General features: G+C 43.2%; 3 protein-coding genes across 7 annotated transcripts; 2 read left to right on the top strand and 1 right to left on the bottom strand.

Annotated features, from left to right (window-relative positions):
- Positions 1 to 901: 901 nt before the first annotated feature.
- LOC6597330 (putative uncharacterized protein DDB_G0291608) lies at positions 902 to 5,426 on the top strand. Its single transcript, XM_026990726.1, has 5 exons — positions 902 to 1,018; positions 2,416 to 2,590; positions 2,780 to 2,916; positions 2,998 to 4,012; positions 4,588 to 5,426. Exons 1-5 carry the CDS (start codon positions 902 to 904, stop codon positions 5,424 to 5,426), a joined length of 2,283 nt encoding a protein of 760 aa, XP_026846527.1.
- Positions 5,427 to 7,930: 2,504 nt separating this feature from the next.
- On the bottom strand, positions 7,931 to 9,249 carry LOC6597331 (putative odorant receptor 19b). The gene is made up of 3 exons (XM_002022483.1): positions 8,516 to 9,249; positions 8,082 to 8,442; positions 7,931 to 7,996 (listed from the first exon to the last, which is right to left on the bottom strand). The coding sequence occupies exons 1-3, from the start codon at positions 9,247 to 9,249 to the stop codon at positions 7,931 to 7,933; spliced, it is 1,161 nt and encodes a 386-aa protein (XP_002022519.1).
- Positions 9,250 to 13,162: 3,913 nt separating this feature from the next.
- On the top strand, positions 13,163 to 19,531 carry LOC6597332 (neurogenic locus notch homolog protein 3). Of its 5 annotated transcripts, none has more exons than XM_026990698.1 (6): positions 13,163 to 13,237; positions 14,995 to 15,181; positions 15,551 to 15,783; positions 15,866 to 15,947; positions 18,286 to 18,899; positions 19,121 to 19,531. In XM_026990698.1, the coding sequence occupies exons 1-6, from the start codon at positions 13,235 to 13,237 to the stop codon at positions 19,328 to 19,330; spliced, it is 1,329 nt and encodes a 442-aa protein (XP_026846499.1). In that variant the 5' UTR covers positions 13,163 to 13,234; the 3' UTR covers positions 19,331 to 19,531. The 5 variants fall into 5 exon arrangements, with proteins under 5 accessions (XP_026846499.1, XP_026846497.1, XP_026846500.1 ...); XM_026990696.1 differs by having other exon boundaries at positions 13,164 to 13,237; positions 15,548 to 15,783; XM_026990699.1 differs by having other exon boundaries at positions 13,164 to 13,237; positions 14,995 to 15,070; positions 15,548 to 15,783.
- The last annotated feature ends 942 nt before the right edge of the window (positions 19,532 to 20,473 follow it).

Consider the following 20,473-nt stretch of genomic DNA (forward strand, 5'->3'; position numbering starts at 1 on the left):
AAGGGGGTAAAGCCGGATCCGAGCCGGAGTGCTGTACGTACCCGTAAGTAAGCCTTTTAAGTACTTCCACGGCAACTGCATATTCCACTGCCACTCGGTACTCGGCACTCGGCATATTCTTCATTTCCGGCCCGGGACGGAGACTAAAGACTGGTGATCGGGGCGGCGTGGGGGGGAGAGAGTACCTTAAACTTGCCGCACACTCACACACATTTTATGTTTGGCTGCAAATTGGGGTTTTTTATGCGACATGCCCCCCTGGCATGGCCATTTGTTCGGATGCACAAGGTAAAGGGGAAAATGTGATGTGATGTGATGTTGTTGTGTTTTGTTGGTGTTTTGTTGGTGTTATTGCTGAAGTAACAGTTAACAGTTAAGTTTTACGGAAAGCCACTTGATTTTATTAGGAACACTCGTAAAATCATCGCCCGTTGTAAACGGTTCGTTCAGCAACGGAAATGGCCCTACCCTGGCTTTCCGCTTGCCCTTGGCCTGGGTTATCTGTGGGTAATGCGAATACAAAACTCTTAATGAGTGGAAAGTTAATCCCAATAGGGCAAGGAGGTAACCGAAGAGCTGATCGTTTATTGTAATGTGAAGAATTAGTGGAAAATGTAATGAGCCATAGAGTTCTTTGTAGAGTTTAAATTCTACTCGTACGCGTATCGTCGATTGTCTGGGAACAGACTGCGACTTAAACACACAAAATACAAAATCAAATCCGGTTGTGGCAGCCCACCTAAAAAGGATGATGCAAGCCATGACAATGACCAAGGCCTAGGCCCCTGCCTCTGCCTCTGCCTCTGCCTGTGTCTCTCTACGGCTATGCACCTCTGTAATGGTAATGTTAATCGGTTAATGGCCATCGGATGGTGGCTGGTGGCTGGTGGCTGCTCCACAAATGGGGGCTCAGCTGGATGGGATTGGACTGCAGCGACACCACCAGGTGCTTGCCCCCGTCTGTGGCAAGTGGCCGCCAGCTACCAGCTCCAAGTGGTGCAGGCACTTGCAGGCCCAGGTATAAAATGCCCAAGAGCTGGCGAACCAATTTCACTCTCACTTTGTTAGCCAACACGCGAACCGCCTGCATCGAGACGGGCGCGACTTCAGTGCGACTGCGACTGCCATGCAATTGAAATTTGGTTTCATTTTCGTTTTGTTTGCTTAAAGGCCACACAAGTCTGGATATATACATATATATACACATATATATATCCTATATAATTACACATTTTATAACAGTGAAAAGTGCTTCATTTGTTGGTTTTTAGTTGGTTTTTTTTTTAACGTTTTTATTATATTGTTTGTTGTTTGTTGTTGTGCGTAAAGCGAATTTTAATTGAGTGACAGAAGGAAACAAATGTACATACGAGTAGGAAAAAAGTGTGAATAAACATAAAACAGTACGAGTATTGCTTTTAAATAAACAAAGCCAACAACTGGAATAATGGCTCTCTTACGGGTGAATAATGCAAAATAGGATTAAAATTATAATAATTGCCATCGAGCTAACCAAAAGTTTGCCCAATCAAATATTCATGATAATGCGAGTATGGGTCGCCGTTATTTTGATTTTGATTGCTTCCACACGACTGGAAGGCACTGAGTATATGTACTCACGGTTCAGATAAGCGGAAGATTAATTAACAATGATAGGTGCTTACTCAGTGTTTGGCTGAAGGGTAACCTTTAATGAATGTTGTCCTTTCTGTTGTGGGATTATGTCTTTAAACCGGATTCAGATAGGCAAATGCAAATAATCCTGTAAACAGACCATTTCTAGATCTGTATATCCCACTTATAGCCACTTAACGATACATTTTAGTTGCATTTCAGCTAAATCATGCATTGTATTTGTAAGATAATAACTTCAATGAACTGAAAGATGGGTGTTTCTTTGAGAGTTTTGGCTACCTGGAGATTGTAACAAAAGAAAGTCCGACAGTATCCGACAGCTATTGTTATAGGAACTTGATCTTACAGCTGAAATGAATACTGAATGATAATTAAATACCTTTGTGCGGCATAGTGTGGCATGTTCATTGTACGAGTACAACTGTAGGCCCCAGCATAATTATTAGTTGGTCATTAATCGTGTGTGCCGTGCTATAATAATAGCAATAATGGGCCACAAGAGCGGTAAACAATTGCAGCACGTTGCACAGTTCGATGGCAGCGCGGGCTTGCAGAATGAAATTTGTATAATTGCATTTATAAATCAATTTAATTAAATTATTATTAAATTACTGAGCAAATATTTTTAATCAAGCTCCTCTTTCCCGACATTTAATGTGCCAAATTAACGATAAATATCAAGATAGCGAAACCAACAGAAATGCAAAAATATATTTAACTTGATTTCTTGTTTGATTAATTTAATACGATTTTGTTTGACTTTTGCATGGCCATGGCCAGGTGCTGGCTGTCATCGGCTTCTGCCTTGTAGCGGTCAGCGGCGGGGAGGAGATCGAGACTCTGGCGCCCAAGGCAGCAGACAAGGTCGAGGATTCAGTCACCACCAAACTGACGCCCAGCATCGCAGAGGACCCCAAAAGTAAGACGGAGAAGCGGGACTCATCAGATCAGACAGGTAATCCCACTCCGAGTAGTTGATCCCTTCGAGTAGCAATCATTGAAAAATGCCATTCATCAGCGGGAGAAGCTCCGCCTGGACATGGGCATTGCAATGAAATATTTTGCAATTTGTAATTTGCATTCTTAATTTGTTTCCCGACTTGTCTGCCACCCATCCATCCATCCATCGATTTATCCATCACAGGAGCCATCTTCCCGGGCAGGCCCACAAAGGATACACCATTCCGACCCATCTACCCTTCGGCCAACTTCTATGAGGCGCCAACGCAAATCTTTGGACCCACGACCGTTCGCTACACGGCAGCGGAGGCGGCACCGCAAGTATGCCCAAGCAGAAGCCACAGGCGAATGCATTTAATTAACGCAACAAAACCACCCCACCCCAACCCACCCCCACTGTAGAACTACTACGATAAGCCGGAGAGCGGAGCGGCAATTCGATATGGCCCCCCGCCATCAGGACCGTCCGGTGCGGGGGCAGGATCGCATAAGCCTCCGGTGCAGTATGCCCAGCAGGGGCCGACCACGGCGCATCGCTTCAGCTTTGCAGCTGCACCGCAAGTGGAGCTCTATCAGCGGCCAGCCGCCACTAAGTCGGTTTCATTGGGACCGGGAGGAACCCACCAGCAACAGCAGCAGCAGCATCAGCAACAGATTTTCAATTACGGCGATGTGGAATCCGAGGGAGGACCCATTTATGAACGAGCGGGACCACAGCAATACCAATTAACTCTGCCCCACCACCACAGCCACCACAAGTTTCAGCAGCTAAGTGCACCGCGGCAACAGCGCATTCAATACATCATTGCCATACCACTCTCCTACATGCGTCAGCTGCAGCAACAGCAGCAGCAGCAACAGCAGCAGCAGCAACAGCAACAACAGCTGCAACATCATCTGTTGGTGGCTCAACCAACACCATCCGCCAGTCCTGCCAGCAGCACCTCCACCACCTCCAGCACATCCACTAGCTCTGCACCAGCGTCAACGGCAACGCCGGGGCCTAGGCATCATTCCATCACGCAGCTGTTCGGACCGCTGGCTCGTGATCATCAGGGCTTGTATCGACCCTACTATCAGTCGGATGCAGCCAATGCACCACTGACGGGGATAGGCACCCCGGCTGGGCCAAGCCCGCCCAGAAACCAGCAGCAGTATGTCCAGATACCAGCCAGTCTGCTCCTTGCCGCCGCCCAGCAGCTCCAGCAACAGCATCAGCAGCACCAGCAGCAGTCCCAACAGCAGGCGGTCTATGCCAAGGCTGCACCACCACCCACCTATCAGCAGCTCATCTATCAGCCACAGCCACAGGCACCACAGCACCACCCCCAGCTGCAACTTCAGCGTATCTTCCTGCAACCGCCGCACGCTCAAACATCAGCTATCTACGCCGAACAGCCAGGCGGCCCTTTGTATGGTAAGCACAACTGTACTGTAACGAGACTGTACTTATAAACAAGGAGCTATAATCGCAAAAACCTATGCAGTGACGGAATTGAGAGTTGGCATAACTTTTCAAAAATAACTTTTCAGTTTACCGCTGTTTAACAAATTCTATGTCTTTACTGTATTGTAAATAGTTCAATAGAAACAGCTTAGAGACTGTAACTCTCGCTCTCACCGTGCAGGAAACTGTACCGTCTCATATACGAGTATGCAGGCACTGTAACTCTTTTTAACTCTCATGCAGCAACTGTACCTTCTTCCTGCTGTCACTAAGCAACTGCATCATTTCCTCCCGGCTGTTATTCCGTGGTGGTGCCGCTATAGCAGCAGGCATTCTGCTTCTGATTAGTTTGCCTCGGGGGAAGTAGCAAACGGAACTCTACTTTGACCCAGACATCAGGACTTAGGGACATCGGGGCAATTAGTGACGCTAATTTAACAGACTGCAAAAACGCCTTGGGCATGGAAGAAGGGCAGCAGCAGCAGTAGCATTGAGAGATGATGGGAGCAGCGTGTAACAATCTGCTTTTTTGTTGTATCTTTCAGCATATCCGCTACATCAACAGCAGCGGATGAAACAGTCACAGCAGCAGGAGCAGCAACAACACAAATACACACCGGCATCGGGATCCGTGGCGGGGCCAACAGCAGCAACAGCAACAGAAGCAGCAGGAGTAACAGGAGAAGTGGCAGCAACAGCGCCGGCAGCAACAGAACCGGCAACAGCAACACGTCCAGCCGCCCAGCACTTACCCATCGTGCACTACAATCCAATTTACGTGCAGGCACCCGCCGAGCAGCAACAGCAGCTACAGCAGCAGCAGCAACATCAATTTGCCATATTGCCACGTTTTAGCAATAATAACCCAAAGGCCGCTTACCATCTGGGGCATGAATCAACGCCACCGATTCATGTTGTCAGATTGTCAGCGGCTGGTGCCCCCGGCCCGCCCATCCACCATTTCCATCACTATCAGCCGGGTCCGGGCTCGGGCTCAGTGCCGGTTTTGCAACAACTTTATCATGCCCCGCAGCAGCAATACGTATCGCCATATGCCCATGCTACCGAAGAAGTTCCTCTTCCTGGACCCGTCTCAATGCCCACTACGGTGCCTGGCATGACCCACGCCTCGCCAGCGATTATTCCATATTTCAGCCATCCGGGTGCCGTGCATTATGGCACGCATTTGTATCACCCGGCAGCGGCAGCCACGGCAACGGGAACGGGAACGGGACCGGCAACGGGCTCAACAGCAGCCACAGCAACACTAAGAGGAGGAGTAGGTGCACCATCAAGCAGCAAGCAGCAGTCAACGGTTGGTGCAGCCGCAACAAGTGGAGGACACTCACCAGGTGGCGGCAACAATATTGTGAAATATCCCTAAAGCATTCAACCTGATGAGGATGCCACCAGCAGAAGACGCAGAAGCAGTAACAGGAACAATCGCTGGCCCATTTCCCATCCCTTAGTATGGGAGGGACACCCGTTTATTATACCCTTGCGGAGGGTATTTTTATATTGAACAGATGTTTGTTACGCAAAAAATTAATTGTTTCCGAACCTATACAACTTTTTACGAGCATATAAATATTATTGATCTACATCAACAGTGGAATATAGGGCCGTACCATTCGATAAGTCTGCAAATGAGTGACTTTTTCAACGTTTCAGTATCAGAGCAGCAAAGATCAATCACATTTGCATATAGCTTTCAATAATTTTGGTGGGAAAATTCAAATCAAATCACTATTACCGTAAATCTGGTAAAGTAAGGCATCTAAGGCCTCGATACCGAATCATTCGATGTCTCTGCTGTGTGTGGTTTCCATCACGATAATTATGTATTTTACACGATTTTTCCTGTTCCCTCTCTAACGCTGTGTATACGAGTAACACTCGGTTTGTTCTTGTTCTCTGCCGTTGTTACCTAGAAGTTTGCTTTTCATCTTTTAATGAGTTTCGGCTCGGTTTTTTTGTGTAAATATTTGATCAATTTTCCAATAGACTCACCAAATAAACACTTACATATACGGTTTCACTTTATTAGCAATTAAAACATGTTATTTGTATTATAATTTTATGATTTCTTTTATTGGTATGTTAAATAAAATTATTCTCATTCTATTTGAACGATACTCGGATTATTGCCTCAAAGTCTTTCTTTTCGAAATTTTACAAAAGTGCGGTATACACCATATTCATGACTCAATTATTAAATTATCTGAATCTATATGAACTTAAACATCAAACAGTTGAAGTCTTTTGTGGCTTCCAAAAGTAGATACTCGTCAGGGAAACAATAAACGAACGAGTGTTGGAGAAACTTTGCTGAAAATTTAAATTGTTTTAACTTAAATTCTGCTGAAAGCATATACAAATGTTCAGGTGAATAATTCACCAATTAGGTATCGTATATAATAATTCAAACAGTTTAAGGTTTGAAATTTCTGCTTGAATCAGATGCCATTTATTTCAACAGCTTAATACCAAAATCCACTTGCCATTCGACGGCTTCATAGCGAGTATTTACAGGCATCAGATTGAAAGTATAACACGATTCGAACATCGGTTAAGCAGGTTAAAGCATTAATCGCATGCCCATTAAGTGACTTATGTGGGCTTTGACAATCGACCCCAGAAATAAAACCAAATTAAGCCCTCGCTGCCATTTAATTGGAAAAATAGCACATGAATTTTTTCAAATATGATAAAGCGAATGGCATCCAACCGAATGGGTCCACGTCCAACTTCCTCTCGCGTCAAGGTGTAAATGAAAATGTCTATTAAGGAGCCATGTACATCCATGGCATCTGTGTGCGTTTGTGGTTCAGGTGACAGACAGATTTTTTGTCCGTACAATTTATTGTTAATTCGAACGTTTAATAATGAGCCACTGGATTATGCAGCAATAATTATAAGCCCTAGACCACGTTAAAGGATTCCCAATGATTCGAATTTCGAATGAAATAAATGTCCTTGACGGAGTGTTGCGAGCGGAACGGCAACTCTGGCGAAAGATAAACAGCTTCCTGTGGCTGGCAGCGGGTGACATTTTCATAAAATGCACACTTCCGATACTGGCATGAATGGAAATCCGAGCACGGATCACGCACGCCATATCCCTCTTCTTCAGCAGTTTTCCACGGACCGTTGACCAATCGGAAAGTAGATGGTGGTCCCTCCATATTGGTGGCCTTCCGTCGAAGATTGCAGTGCTTTCATTGTTGTTACCCTGTCATCGTACTGCCATTTGGGGGTGTAATAGGCACGTGGAACCAGTGAAAATGGATACAATGGGGTGCATATGGTTATTTGGTAAAAGACTTAGGAACAGATTTGATAAAATATGGATCTCTTTATACAGTCACTCATACAGTTCTATGGTTATAATGTGCCCTAATGGAAAGCTATTTTATTCCCTATTGTCAAGAAAAATACCCACAAATACTACATACTGCAACAGAATATGGAGAAAAAATGAATATAATATAAAATATTCTGATCCTTAATGTTCGTCCTTGAAGGATATGTGAGATATCCTATGAAAGGTATTAAACCATAGATCAAGAATAATTTTGGTAACTGGAAACTGCTCTTCAAAGATCTTCTGACCTTTTGATCTGATAATTTTTGGATCTACATATTTAAAAAGAAAGATTCATTATCTCCTTTCATGTTTTCAATATTCCAAAGTTTCTAAAGTTTTATTGAACCTACTTATATTTGGTATGTTTCTATATCGGTCTAGCCAAAAATAAAACTCCCAAGTGATCAACTATTGTGTGCTCTCAAAGAAGGGGTATTTCTATGTCCATCATGGAAGGGCGGTACTGGTCGGCCTTGGCGCGGCCGAGTGTGGACATGCCTTTTCAATTTGATTGCAGAGCTTTATGCGACTTCCGAGTTATCCACTTCCCTCAGAAGGGTGAGCATGGTGTAGGCGCCCTTGCACACCTGTCACGATATGTATGATAGATGGTGAATGATGAAGAACCACACACAAACACAGACAAACAAAAGAATATCTCAGGATACTAACCACCATAAAGGTACTCATTTGAACGGGAATTATCAGTCCGGCTCTCATGATCATCGGCCTTTGGCTGCGGGCCAACAAAAGGAGGAGCATGCGACGAAACTCCACGGACTGATCCAGCCAATTGCAATCGTAGATGGCTTTAATGAGATTCTCGCCCTCGTGGCGCACCAGCTCGGCGCTGAAACAGAGCAGCAATGTCTGGGTGGTGAAGACCAGGAAAAGAAAGATCATGTTCACGGACTGCATTGTGCCAACCGATACAAAGATGACGAAAAAGCAAGTCGCACACTGGGCGATGGCTGTGCTGGCAAACTGTAGGAAACAGGACATGGACAGCGAGTGCTCCAACGACCTGAACAGACTGGGACCGAAGGTTAGGGATTTTTATTGCCAAGAAAATATCGATATGGATCTACATCTACAAAAATACCCACTTCATAATGATCTGATGATCCTTTATGCAACTGCGCAGCCGATCGCAGGCCTGGGAGCGTGACAGGCGTGGATCATAGCCGAGGCGAGAGACACGATAGGCCAGGGCCTGGGTGTGGGCGGCTAGCATGATGAGATAGGAGCCCGGATAGGTGTCCACGTTGCAAACCAACAAGGCGTTCTCTATGATGCCGACGCTGTGCAGACTGGCCGTCATCACATAAACTGTAAGGGATGAGTCCTTGTAGTTCCAGGGCATCCAGGAGGGGTACAAAAGTGGCCGATCGTTCGACAAACAGAGAATAAGAATGCTGACGGCTAGAATGAAAATTATCGCACGGAGAAAGCTAATGAATGTAAAGTAAGCTCGGTCAATTCCTTCGAGTATGATTTGCTTCTCGGCCAGAGAACCAATTCGCCCATCCAGATGATGCAGGATGGGATGGGTTTGCAGGATCTGCTTCCGCATTCGCCACAGAAAGAAAACCTTAAGATTTGCGACCGTATGAGGAACTGCCACAGACAAGCTCTCGCAGAAGGACTCCAGGGACGTCGACAGAAGAAAGTTCACCACCATCGAGAGCGCCATGCCCAGACGAAACAAGGCGTTCCACACTATCCCATAGAGCGTGTAGTGGCGACCCCACAACGTCTGCGGGTCTGCCGGATGCATTCCCATCACTCGCCATATCTGCCAGTGGTGTCTGAAGGCGCTCATCGAGTCCACAGGCCGCATGTCGTCAAGTACTTTGGACTGGCCACAGCTTGGCCAGACCCTTTTATAGCCCATTTATCGATTCGACCAAAATAGCTATCCATCTACATGCGTACGAGTACTCGTATCAATTCATTCCGTTAACCGCAAATTATGCAAATTGCTGCAAATGAGACCAAAAAAGTTTGTGGGCCTCTTCCTTCGTATATTTCACACCACACGGAACCCATTTAATCGATACGAATAGAAATTAGACCCACAAAAGGTTGCTCCAACCACGGTCAGAGGTGCGCCACCCTGAAAGCATATTGGCCGAATGGTCCGGGTCTATTGGTCTATCTGTTTGACAATCAGGATATACCACAACTACTCCTTCTGGTTTAAAGAAATCAACGTTAAATTTAATTTCAGTACTCGTACAATATTTAAGGAATGTTTGCCTTTGAAACAAAGAGAATCTCTAGTACCAAGATTTCTTTATTCCAAATATAAACTTTTATAATTTTCTTCAAATTTATTTATTTATTATTCGCCAACGGAATCAAAAAAAAAAAAAAAAAATCCTTAACTGGCTAGGCTAACTTATTTCTATCTTAACAAATAACAAAATTTCCCCCTTTTTAAACAATTCAAGAGTATCAATAGCCTCGACTTTCTCCATTCTACATTATATTCCTTGCCGCTGGGGACTCTTGTGCGGAACCTGTTTCCACTGACCAGAGAGCAATCTGGACCCATAGAAGTGAATCTAGAATCCATTTCAGCGACGTGGCTCACAGGTGGCTTTTATTCAAATTAATAATGCCAAATTGATTATATAACATTTGTCAATGGCAATCTGTTGGGGAATGGAATGGCTGTGGGCAAGCTTAGATACACAGTAGAATTTGTAGTCCATCCGGACCCGCACCCGCACCACACAGCCCGTCATGATTGAATATGATTGATATTGGTCGGTATAAATTATGAACAGGAACGGTAACGGTAACAGGACACGACGCTGATGGAGTCCAGATCCATCAGGGCAACCTGTCGCGACCTTGAGCGTTTGACAAATGAGCTGCGTAAGCCAAAAGATTTGCCCGGCAAGACGGCATAATTAAATTGGCCAACCTGCCACTTCGCATGGGTCTCGATGGGTCACCCACCCGGTGCCGACGACCAGCGAACGGACAAGTCAATTTTCATTCAATTATAGACAATTGCCCTTTGCCCAAGTCCGACCAACCTGTAATCTCCTGTTGTGTCCCCAATTCTACTCTGCACTTGGGGCAACTTTGCAATTGTCAGTTCAATTTATAATATCCCCATATCGATTCATTTCGGTTGACAAACGCATTTCAATTGCCAAATGGAAATCAATTGGATTGGGACGCGCTGCCATGATACCCAGCTCATTATATTTCAACTCAAGGCTGGACTTTCCTGTTGTCTTGAAACCCCATCAAATGTCAAGTGGCATTGTGTTTGTGGGTACGGGTACCCATTCTGCTAGCATACGCAATATAGGGGCGTGACAGGCAGAATATCAGAGGCATTTCCGTAGATAGTCCAGCCATATCCCAGGGTATACTTGTTCATCAATGTGGATCTTTTACTCTTTATTTTGGAGACTTCTCTTCTTTAATTTCCGCCCTAAAAATAAAATCAAAACAACCAACAATTTTTATGATTTTGGAATGCTCTTATTTGGAAGATATAATCTATGCATATTTTAGTATTCATTTTTTACATTTCCCATCTGTTTACCTTAACATTCGATAGAAAAAAAAAAACAACAAATATAATTATAGAACTCGATATAAATCATTTTGACACATCACTCTTTGGAATTACTCTTAACATTTTTTTCAGCCTGACATTAAAAACAAAAATATACATACATATACGAGTCACTGAGAGAAAAACTGGTATAGTTAAGAGAAACACACCAATAATTAACTGCTATATTCGGCATAGTGAAATTAAATAGAATTCAATAGAAATTAAATATGCATTAATGTATTAAAAAGTCTAAAATAAAACACTTTAAAGTAAATATTTTCCTATTTAAATAAAATATATTTCATACCAATTAAATATATTATAATATATTTTATTTAAATAGGATAATATTTAATTTAAGTATGAAATGTATTTATTATAATTATGAAATATATTTAGATAAAATATTTTCATATTAATGGCAAAATGTAAGTGAAAACACTGCCCTTTAAATATGTCCATAAATATTTAAATACAGATGTAACTTGTCAGCCCCGAGCACCGGCTTTTTCTCTGTGTGTATATTTATATGTATATTTTTTTGTGTTTTATGCGACGACATTTGTTGGGCCTACGGAAATGAGCAATTCTATTTACTAGGCTTTCAAATACTCGTATGTATCACATATCCGACAGTTTTCCATTTTAAGCACACGCCAGAGAGTCCACCAAAGTTAATTAAGTTGGGAATGTGGGCAAATAATTTGTTAACGGATCGAAACGTAGCGAAACTGACATGAAACCAGCAAACAATTTGTTTGCATCGTGAGATTATATTTTATAAATTACCATATTGAATATCTGTACAATTAATAATGAGCATCTACAACACATTAGACGCTCCAACTTTATTTGTAACTATCGGAGGGGGAGGCTATCAGACCGAGCTATGGTTACTCTACCCCAAAATTTTCGCCAAATCGCAAAGGGAACTTCTCATTAATTATTTCAATGTATTTCCCTAGAACATATAATGCTTGAATAGGATTCAAGGTATTCAAGTAAACATGAAAAGGAAATATTTGTACCTAAAATAAGGCTCAAGTCGCAGCAAGGGCCGCGGGTACTTTTATAGCGGGTACTCAGAAAATTCTTTCCGGAAATTCAATTTTCTATATTTTTTATGGGACAGAAAGAAAAATGTAACTTGTTAAGGAATTAATAAGTAAAATAAGAAATCCCATAGCCATTGAATATTTTGAAGGCTTAAAATGTTTTTTGGAATATTTAAGGTTAACCATTTCCGAAATATAGATTTCAGAATTACTAGATCTGAAACATCGTAGTTCAGCTGCAAAGACTATGAACACACAATTATACGAGTATTAGCTTTGATATGTCCCATGAAAGGTTTTCCTATAATGAAGCCAGTAGGGGCCTGAAGGGGAAAGGAACAAATTGTTTGAAATCGATAAGAACATATATCGTTTAAATACTTTTTCCCTGAATTAGGGTGGTTGTCAATTCATTTGGTGGTCCACCACCCTAGGGCCAACGAGAGGAAATGCTCATTCCAAAGCTGGACTCATATCAGTCCAACTTTATCTCTTCCTCTCTCTGTGTATATTCTGTCAAAATGCCGTGTACGTAGGACACTCGAACAGGTTCATCTTGCCCCGCGACCCACTTCTAAGAGCCGCGATCTGGGAGATCGGAGGCAACGACGGCGGCCCACGCGCATGCACACAGGTCGGTCTCATGGCTGGTATACGGGGTATATGGGGCGAAAAGTTGTCAAGAACGCGCTTAAAAATAGCCCGATGCCCAAACGAATGTATGAATGAGTGAGCGACTGAATGGCTGAATGGCTGACTCAATCACTGAATGTATCTCAAAGATACAGCAAATGACTTTTAGCTGAAATCAAACAACAAAACGATCAACCAAAAGCAAAAAGTAGTTCCGACTCGGGCCAAGTTTGTCAACAACCCAAGCCCCAAGCCCAGGCCAGAATCGGATCGGCTCGGTGCGGCTCGGATCGAATCGGAGGGAGACTTGTACACCTGGAGCAGAGTGGAGCAGGGGAGGATGATGGTGATGACGCCAACGTTGCTCAGCTGTTTCTCGCCAGAGCCCAGAGTCATCGATGGGTCCTATAAATAGCCCCGGTACCCCTAGAAGTCGCTTCAGTTCAAATCGAGCACTAACAAGTGGCAAATAAACTCATCTTCAGCTTATAATTTTTGTTTGTTTATATTTTTCTTTTTTTTTATTGTGTGTGTTCACAACTTTGTCTAGAAAAATGGTGAGTCGCAGTGGACAAATATCAATCCATGTAAAAAAAAAGCAAATGGAGTACTCTCTTTTTCTCGATTGTTCATTGCTTCATAAAATTACGCACAAAGACAAGGCATACGATCGCGAGTACTCGTACTCGTACTCGTACTCGTAAAGAGTGCATTCAGATGTGGATACGTGAATGGAATACTAAAGTATTGAAAACGCACCTGAAACCAAAGTAAACATGATAAAATATACCAATAAAAACTACATGGAGGAAGGTCCCTCATATAATTGTTGAGTACTTCAGCTTCTGGCTTAATGTTCCGGCTTCCGGCTCAGTGTGTGATTGATTCTTTTCCTACTAGATTCATAGATTCGTAGAGTATCAGAGAAAGACGAAGAGTCCAGCAATACCCATGTATTATTTCAATAAATTGATTCAAAGCAAATTGGTATCATTGATTCGTATTATTTCCCAATGCTTTAATTCTTTGGAACTTACAAAGTTTAAGTGATATTTTTCAAAATGCAAGACACAAAACAAAAGGTAAAACTTTAGAAGAAGAAAGAAGACTTTAAAATCACATTGGTTTTTTGTTTTTTTTTCCGATCTTGTTAAGTCAATTTGTCTTCAGAAAACCATTTATAATATTGGACACACTGTCAAGGAAAATATTTGCTTGGCGGACCAGTCCACAATCGATTCTGTTTTTCTGCTTAAACATCAATCAAAATTAATTGAAGATCATTAATAATAAACCAAAAATTGAATCCAAGAAAGCACTCAACCTTTTTTCCTCATTCCATTCCATTCCTTTTGATTACGCAATCTATGAATGTACATATAATGCCGTAGAAGAGAAGATCGATCATAAAACAACTCAGGAAATCCATCATAATAATAATCCCAAAGGGAACAAAGGGAACCATAGCTGATTCTTAATTCGTTTGTGACTTTTATGGTGATGAAGAAACAGTCAGAACGAAAGTAAAGTAGTATCGAGGAAAACCCTCCATTGCCGATTCCCATAATTAAATAAAGATTCAAATAAAGAAATCTAATTTCCTATGACAATTTCCTCCCTCGGTGGAACCAGGTCGAACCTTATACGAGTTTCTGGTAACCGAGTGATCGACAACTAAATTAATACGAATCGGGCATGCCATATCGGGCGCGTAAAGTAATTCAATAAGGCAACCGGACATTTGCATAATCTCATTATATTTCGAATTGATTCATATTTAAGTGGAAATTGAACTTCCAAAGAAGCGGACAACGAGTTTATCTTCTATGTGTCATCCATCCACAAATCATCCACAAACAAATGATCATCATCCTCTATCCTCACCTTGAGGCAGCAGCAGCAGAAGCAGCGGCATGAAGCCATATCATCAGCTCATCAGCGATCGTTATCTCACTCCCCGGTTAAACCAAATTTGGTGTCAAGTTGCTTTCAGCCAGCTGAAATTCCATTAAACAGTCCAAACTAATGTTTGCCATCGACCGGCTGACTGACTGACTGAGAACCCATCTATTTTTACTGGGATTTTTTCTGATTATTTTCTGGTTCGTTTCGTTTCTTGTTTGTTCTCGCTGATGACATGACATATGGCGGTATGGTGCTTACCAGTGCCGCCCCCGGGCAAACTAAACTTTGGTATGGTTCATCGTTAAAGGCTTTCATTAGGTGCAATTTCAATTTTAAGTTGAGGCGAAATACGAAAGAATACGAGTATGAGTTCTATTGTAACATTCTGATTTTTGTTTTTGTTTTATAGATGGAACAGCGGCATCAGCTACTGGGTCTGACCTTCATGGTACTGGCAATTGTTGCATTGCCCCAACTGGCAATAGGTAAAAAGATAGAGAAACGTTGTCTCAACTGTTCGTATCGTACGTATTACACGTACGGCGATGGTCGCGCCCTGCAGCGGGTTGTCTATAGAGATCCTGTCTACACTCGTGGTATTTACACAACTTCTTCTAGCATACTCGTATCTATTCCTGCACCAAACGAAATAATAAAAAATCAAAAAGAGTTAATACAATATACATATGTAAGAGTGCACAGCCCCAATCCCAGTCCCAGTCCCAGTCCCGGCCCCGAGCCACAATACCTCTTACAACGACCCGTCACACAAACACTCACATAGATCTCTGGATCATAGATCTCTCACCTGTATATACCTGACACCAAGTTTAGTTACCTTAGAAGTTAACACCTAACCCACCCGCAAGGAAATAGAGTAAACACCCCACAACACCCACACCCACACACACACCCGTGCACGTATGCATTACCACCTGTACCTCCTCCATCTCGCCCTCCAGCAGCACAGTCCTACGGATGCAGCGGGAGTCCGTGCGGCGTGAATGCCGTGTGCCAGGAGGCAGCCGGCGGCCGTCCGGTCTGCTCCTGTCCACCCGGCTACAGTGGTAATCCGCTCACGCACTGCAATCGCGGCGAGTGTCTGGACAACGTCGATTGTCGTGGCGACCTGCAGTGCAAGGACAATCGCTGCGTTAATCCCTGTGTGGGGGCCTGCGGCATTGGCTCCAATTGTGACGTAAGTGGATAACTCTCTCTCTCTCTCTCTCGTCCATCCTTTCTGACGGTTCTGTTCTGTTTGCTCATTTTCCCCTTTACAGGCCCGCAACCATGTGGCCGTTTGCAGTTGTCCAGCGGGCTACAATGGTGACCCATACCATGCCTGCCATCTGAACGATCCAGGTGAGTGCGTGTCATCCGTATTATTCGCATTCGGCCAGCACATTTTGTCATGACAAGGAGAACCAGTTACCTTAAGCCTGGGGCTTAAAAAACCGGAACCTGTTGACCTATATACTCGTACTCGTACAATGAAAACCCTTTAAAGGGTCTTTCTTATGCTAAGAAGCTGCCGAAAGCTATCAATCTAAAGAAGGCAATCGTCAAGTCAGTCTGTGGGAATATACGCAAACTGGTTTCACAATTTAAAGGCCATTAAATGATACTTTTAAACAGAGATGTGTATATTTGTATCTAAAGTGAAGGAAGAATGTAAGAGGATGAGAAGAGGGTATATGGCAGATGAACACTAGGTCAAATCAGATACATACAACACAAAAAAGGTTTATAAAATATACTAATAGGCTTCTCGTAGGGAACTATCCTTAGAAAAGTGTAAGAAGTATTCACGGCAAGCCCCCAGATCACCATGAGCACATATTTATAGAAATCCTGATAATTAGAAATAATTCGTATGACTGTATTTCTAGTACAACCCACTTACGGGCCCCATTTAGCCCCATCGACTGGTTATTACTCGCATTTTGTGTTTATTAAAGCCGACGTTGCGCTGACTGGTTTTGACCAAAAAAAAAAGGCAAACGTAACGACAAACAAACAAAACTTGGGGCTGGGCCCCCCAGCCACACGGCCCCACATCTCCACAGCTAGGGTATTCATGTGGGTTTGGCTTGCATAAAATTTCGCGCTCAATAATAATAACAATGATAATAATAATCCATAATAAACAAAACAAAAAAACAACTAAAACCAAGGCAAGAGTGTCAGTGTCCGCCCCATGTCCGACCAGAAGCGCTCTCGGGGCCTTTGTAATGTTATGGTAATTAGCTAAGCATTTTGTTTCATAATTGTCAAGATCAAGGACAAGGGCGTGTGGGCGAGCAGACCCGAAGCGCCAACGGCGAAGGCGAGCTGCTGACGGCAAACACCAGAGCCCAGACCCCGGGCCCCAGACCGTTTATGGTTATATAAATGTACATACATACGAGTAATGGTACATACAATATGTGTATAACGTGCAGGCACAGAGAAACGAACTCGTATTCAGGTAGCACATTACCGGAATACGGAAAGATGTAAAGAGGTGCAAGGGTATCCTAAATCTGGTGACCCCGATGCCAGCTTTTCTTCACTGCGAAAATAAATCCACGTAACAGAAATAGATATTCAAACACAACAGTTTGGCCCAATTAGAGCCCACTTGCCCCCATGGGTAGGTGTACCCCAGTCGTCGTCGTCTTGGAGGTAATTTCCATCCCATTCCCTATTCCGTCGACCCATTCGGCTCGTTGTCAACATCCGCTGCCCGCCCCAACGCCTGATTTATGCGGGGTCATGTGATTTATGTTCCGGTCATAGGTTGTCCACTAAAAAAAAACACCCTACCCTGCACCCATGATAGCAAAGGGGGCGGGGCCAATAATTGGGGCCAGGCACTCAGCATGGAGTACTCTACGAATAGAAAATCAAAATCAAATCGGAAAAGACCATTTATGCACATATATTTCGTTCTTACTTATAATTTTCTTTCAGTTTTATGCCAATTGTTGTTCTTTGACTTTTCCACCATTGACGGTGATGATAATGATGATGATGAGGAAAGAAGGCACTTCCCCTTGTTTTTCCATTTTCAATGACCAAAGTTGCATCATTTCCTCTAATGGCTTTCCCTCTAACATTCTTCGGTGCTTTGCAAATTTTCCTTTCCTGCGATTTCGTGGTATCCTTTGAGTAGCAATCAGCTACTCTTGAGAACAAGAGCTAAGAGCCAAAACGAGCGGGAACCTTTGTGAGCGGCAGCAAGGGCAGCGGCTCTACTCTTATACCCGGTACTCAGTCAGTATATATCTACATATGGGGGTCATTGATTTACCCATTCTGCCGAATGCTCTCTATGTACCTCTGTACCTGGCTGCTCCAACTCTTCTAGTCTCGGAGATCTAGACGCTCGTTCAGACGGACGGACCGACAGGCGGACAGACGGACATGGCTATATCGACACGACTACAACTGCTGATCAGGAATATATATACTTTATGGGGTCGAAAACGCTTTATTCTGGGCATTACATACATACATCTACATCCACCATCCTTAAATCTACATTCTTAAATGTGTTTGCCTGCCAAGTAGGCATAGGACCATGCCACTATTAGGAATCAAAGAGTCTGAATAACCGCAAGATCAAAGAGATATATATGTACATATCAAGAAAACAGTGCGAGTAATAGGTATTACCATTGAATCGGACTAAAGTTTAATTTCCATATCTTTATCGCAGAGGAACAGTGCCACCCGAGCCCCTGCGGCGTGAACACCAAGTGCGAGATCATTAACGGCGTCCCCACATGCTCCTGCCACCACGGCTATCTGGGCAATCCTCTGAGCGGATGCAGGCACGAGTGCGAGCATGACGGCGACTGCAGCAGCCGCGACATGTGCAGCAACTTCAAGTGCGTGCCATCCTGCGGTCAGTGCGGCTCGGGAGCTAGCTGCAAGACTGTGTCCAACCATCGGGCGGTGTGCGAGTGTCCCAAGGGCTACATCGGCAGTGCGTATACGGAGTGCCGGCCGGAATGCTATGGCGATTCCGATTGTCCGGCCGGTCGGCCCGCCTGCTTCTACGGCATCTGCAAGAACACCTGCGACGGTGCCTGTGGCGTGGGGGCCGACTGCAATCTGCGTGGCCTAACGCCCGTGTGCAGCTGTCCGCGCGACATGACTGGCGATCCGTTTATACGGTGTCGCCCGTTCACCAAGGAGGATCTGTGCGACCCGAATCCTTGCGGCTCGAACGCCATCTGTGTACCCGGACACGACAACACCGGACGCGAGCGTCCCGTCTGCAATTGCCTACCCGGCCACACGGGCAATCCTCTGACCCACTGCACTCGGGTAAGTCCCATGAATACATCTACCCGGAATATAAATATAATATTTGATTTTGGGGATTATCTTTGATGATATTATATTCGATGTTTGGTTATTTTCATTAACGATCTCCAGGGATCTTCATGATGATCGTTCGTTTTCATAAAAAGAATTTCCTTGATTATGTTGGATTATCTCCATTTCTGAAAATAATCAATCTAATATCTCCCCCTCTCTTGTAATAGGGTGAGTGCCTGAGCAACAATGAGTGCCCCGATCATAGGGCCTGCATCAATTATCAGTGCATTGATCCCTGCATTGGAAAGTGCGCAACCGGCGCCAGCTGTGAACCCAAGGCCCATCTGGCCGTCTGCCGCTGTCCACCCGGACAGTCGGGGGATGCCCTCGTGTCCTGCCGCCAGACGCGCACCTTTCCCGTGGCCAAGTATCACTGAATACCGATAGAGTGAAGCTGCAGCCGCACTGCCTGCCAATACAGTCAATTCACCACCTGCTATTCCAGTCTATTCCAGTCTATCCCTTTCTCTCTCTATCCCCTATGTTTTTGTCTCTTTTTTCATACTAGTCGCTAATTCACCTTGATGTTTCACTCAGTTAAAACGAGCAGAAATATTTCGAAAACAATGAAAACAAAACGTAATAAAAATAAATATTAATAAATTAAATGAAAGTTATTACCAAATGAAATAATAGATTGGATTTAAATATGGGCGGGATATTCGATAATTATAGGGTATTCTATTCAAGAAATCGACTACTTATTCGAAAATACATTTGTATGTTGGTTCAATTATGGATTGATTGAATGATTCTTTCTATGTCTCCAAATGTGAACAAATACCTTACAAAATTTAATTTGTTCTTTATTAAAGTCGATAAATATATACACATATATAAATATATAATTTTCATTCTGATCAGTAGATATATGCATATGTATGTATGGATGAATGTGTATGTATAGGCTTTAACTATGGAACTGCCTCTCACTTTCTAAAAGACTTTTGCAGCAAAAGGAATAACTAAATAATTATATTTTTGGCGTTCAAACACAATAGTTTAAATTTCTAATTGGAAATAAATACACCTGGGTACACCTGAATCGTGCATACAGTACGTTATTGAACCATAGAACGGTTGGAATACCAATGATCGATGCATTCATATACTATGAGATGTTTATACTTAAATTAGAACCCTCTATGAATCCCAAAAACTTGAGAAAGCCAAAAGTTTACTTGGCTTTAAAAACGCCTACATTATTCAAACAAGGTATTATTTTTTGTAATTAAATGCATTGCTAAGGACACAGAATCAATGTTAAAAATATTCTTTTGCTATGATTTGATGCGGTAAGGTAGCTATCTCGATGATGGAAGTAATCGGATTTCTTGTAGAACTGTGTCTATTGTTGGATATAATTCAAATACAGTCTTGCAAGTCGCAACGTCATTATCCAACTGTCCTGTGGTGTTAGAACGTACTGTACATACGGTATATATTTACCCATTTACAATAACAATTTTGTGTTGTATTCTGTTTTTTTAAAGCAAATCGAACGAAAAAAAAACCAAAGT

This window comes from Drosophila persimilis, unplaced genomic scaffold, assembly GCF_003286085.1.
Source record: "Drosophila persimilis strain 14011-0111.01,24,50 unplaced genomic scaffold, DperRS2 tig00000606-arrow-arrow-pilon, whole genome shotgun sequence".
NCBI classification, from domain to species: Eukaryota; Metazoa; Arthropoda; class Insecta; order Diptera; family Drosophilidae; genus Drosophila; species Drosophila persimilis.

Bases quoted from the DNA above. Each gene is read 5' to 3' on its own strand.
- LOC6597330 (XM_026990726.1), top strand. From the start codon at position 902: ATGGGGGCTCAGCTGGATGGGATTGGACTGCAGCGACACCACCAGGTG. The intron at 1,019-2,415 runs GTATAAAATGCC...GGCCATGGCCAG, and splicing joins GCAGGCACTTGCAGGCCCAG to GTGCTGGCTGTCATCGGCTT. The intron at 2,591-2,779 runs GTAATCCCACTC...TATCCATCACAG, and splicing joins GGACTCATCAGATCAGACAG to GAGCCATCTTCCCGGGCAGG.
- LOC6597331 (XM_002022483.1), bottom strand. From the start codon at position 9,249: ATGCGGCCTGTGGACTCGATGAGCGCCTTCAGACACCACTGGCAGATA. The intron at 8,443-8,515 runs GTGGGTATTTTT...CTTCGGTCCCAG, and splicing joins GATCATCAGATCATTATGAA to TCTGTTCAGGTCGTTGGAGC. The intron at 7,997-8,081 runs GTTAGTATCCTG...ATATCGTGACAG, and splicing joins AAATGAGTACCTTTATGGTG to GTGTGCAAGGGCGCCTACAC.
- LOC6597332 (XM_026990696.1), top strand. The intron at 15,182-15,547 runs GTATTTACACAA...CTCGCCCTCCAG, and splicing joins AGATCCTGTCTACACTCGTG to CAGCACAGTCCTACGGATGC. The intron at 15,784-15,865 runs GTAAGTGGATAA...TCCCCTTTACAG, and splicing joins GCATTGGCTCCAATTGTGAC to GCCCGCAACCATGTGGCCGT.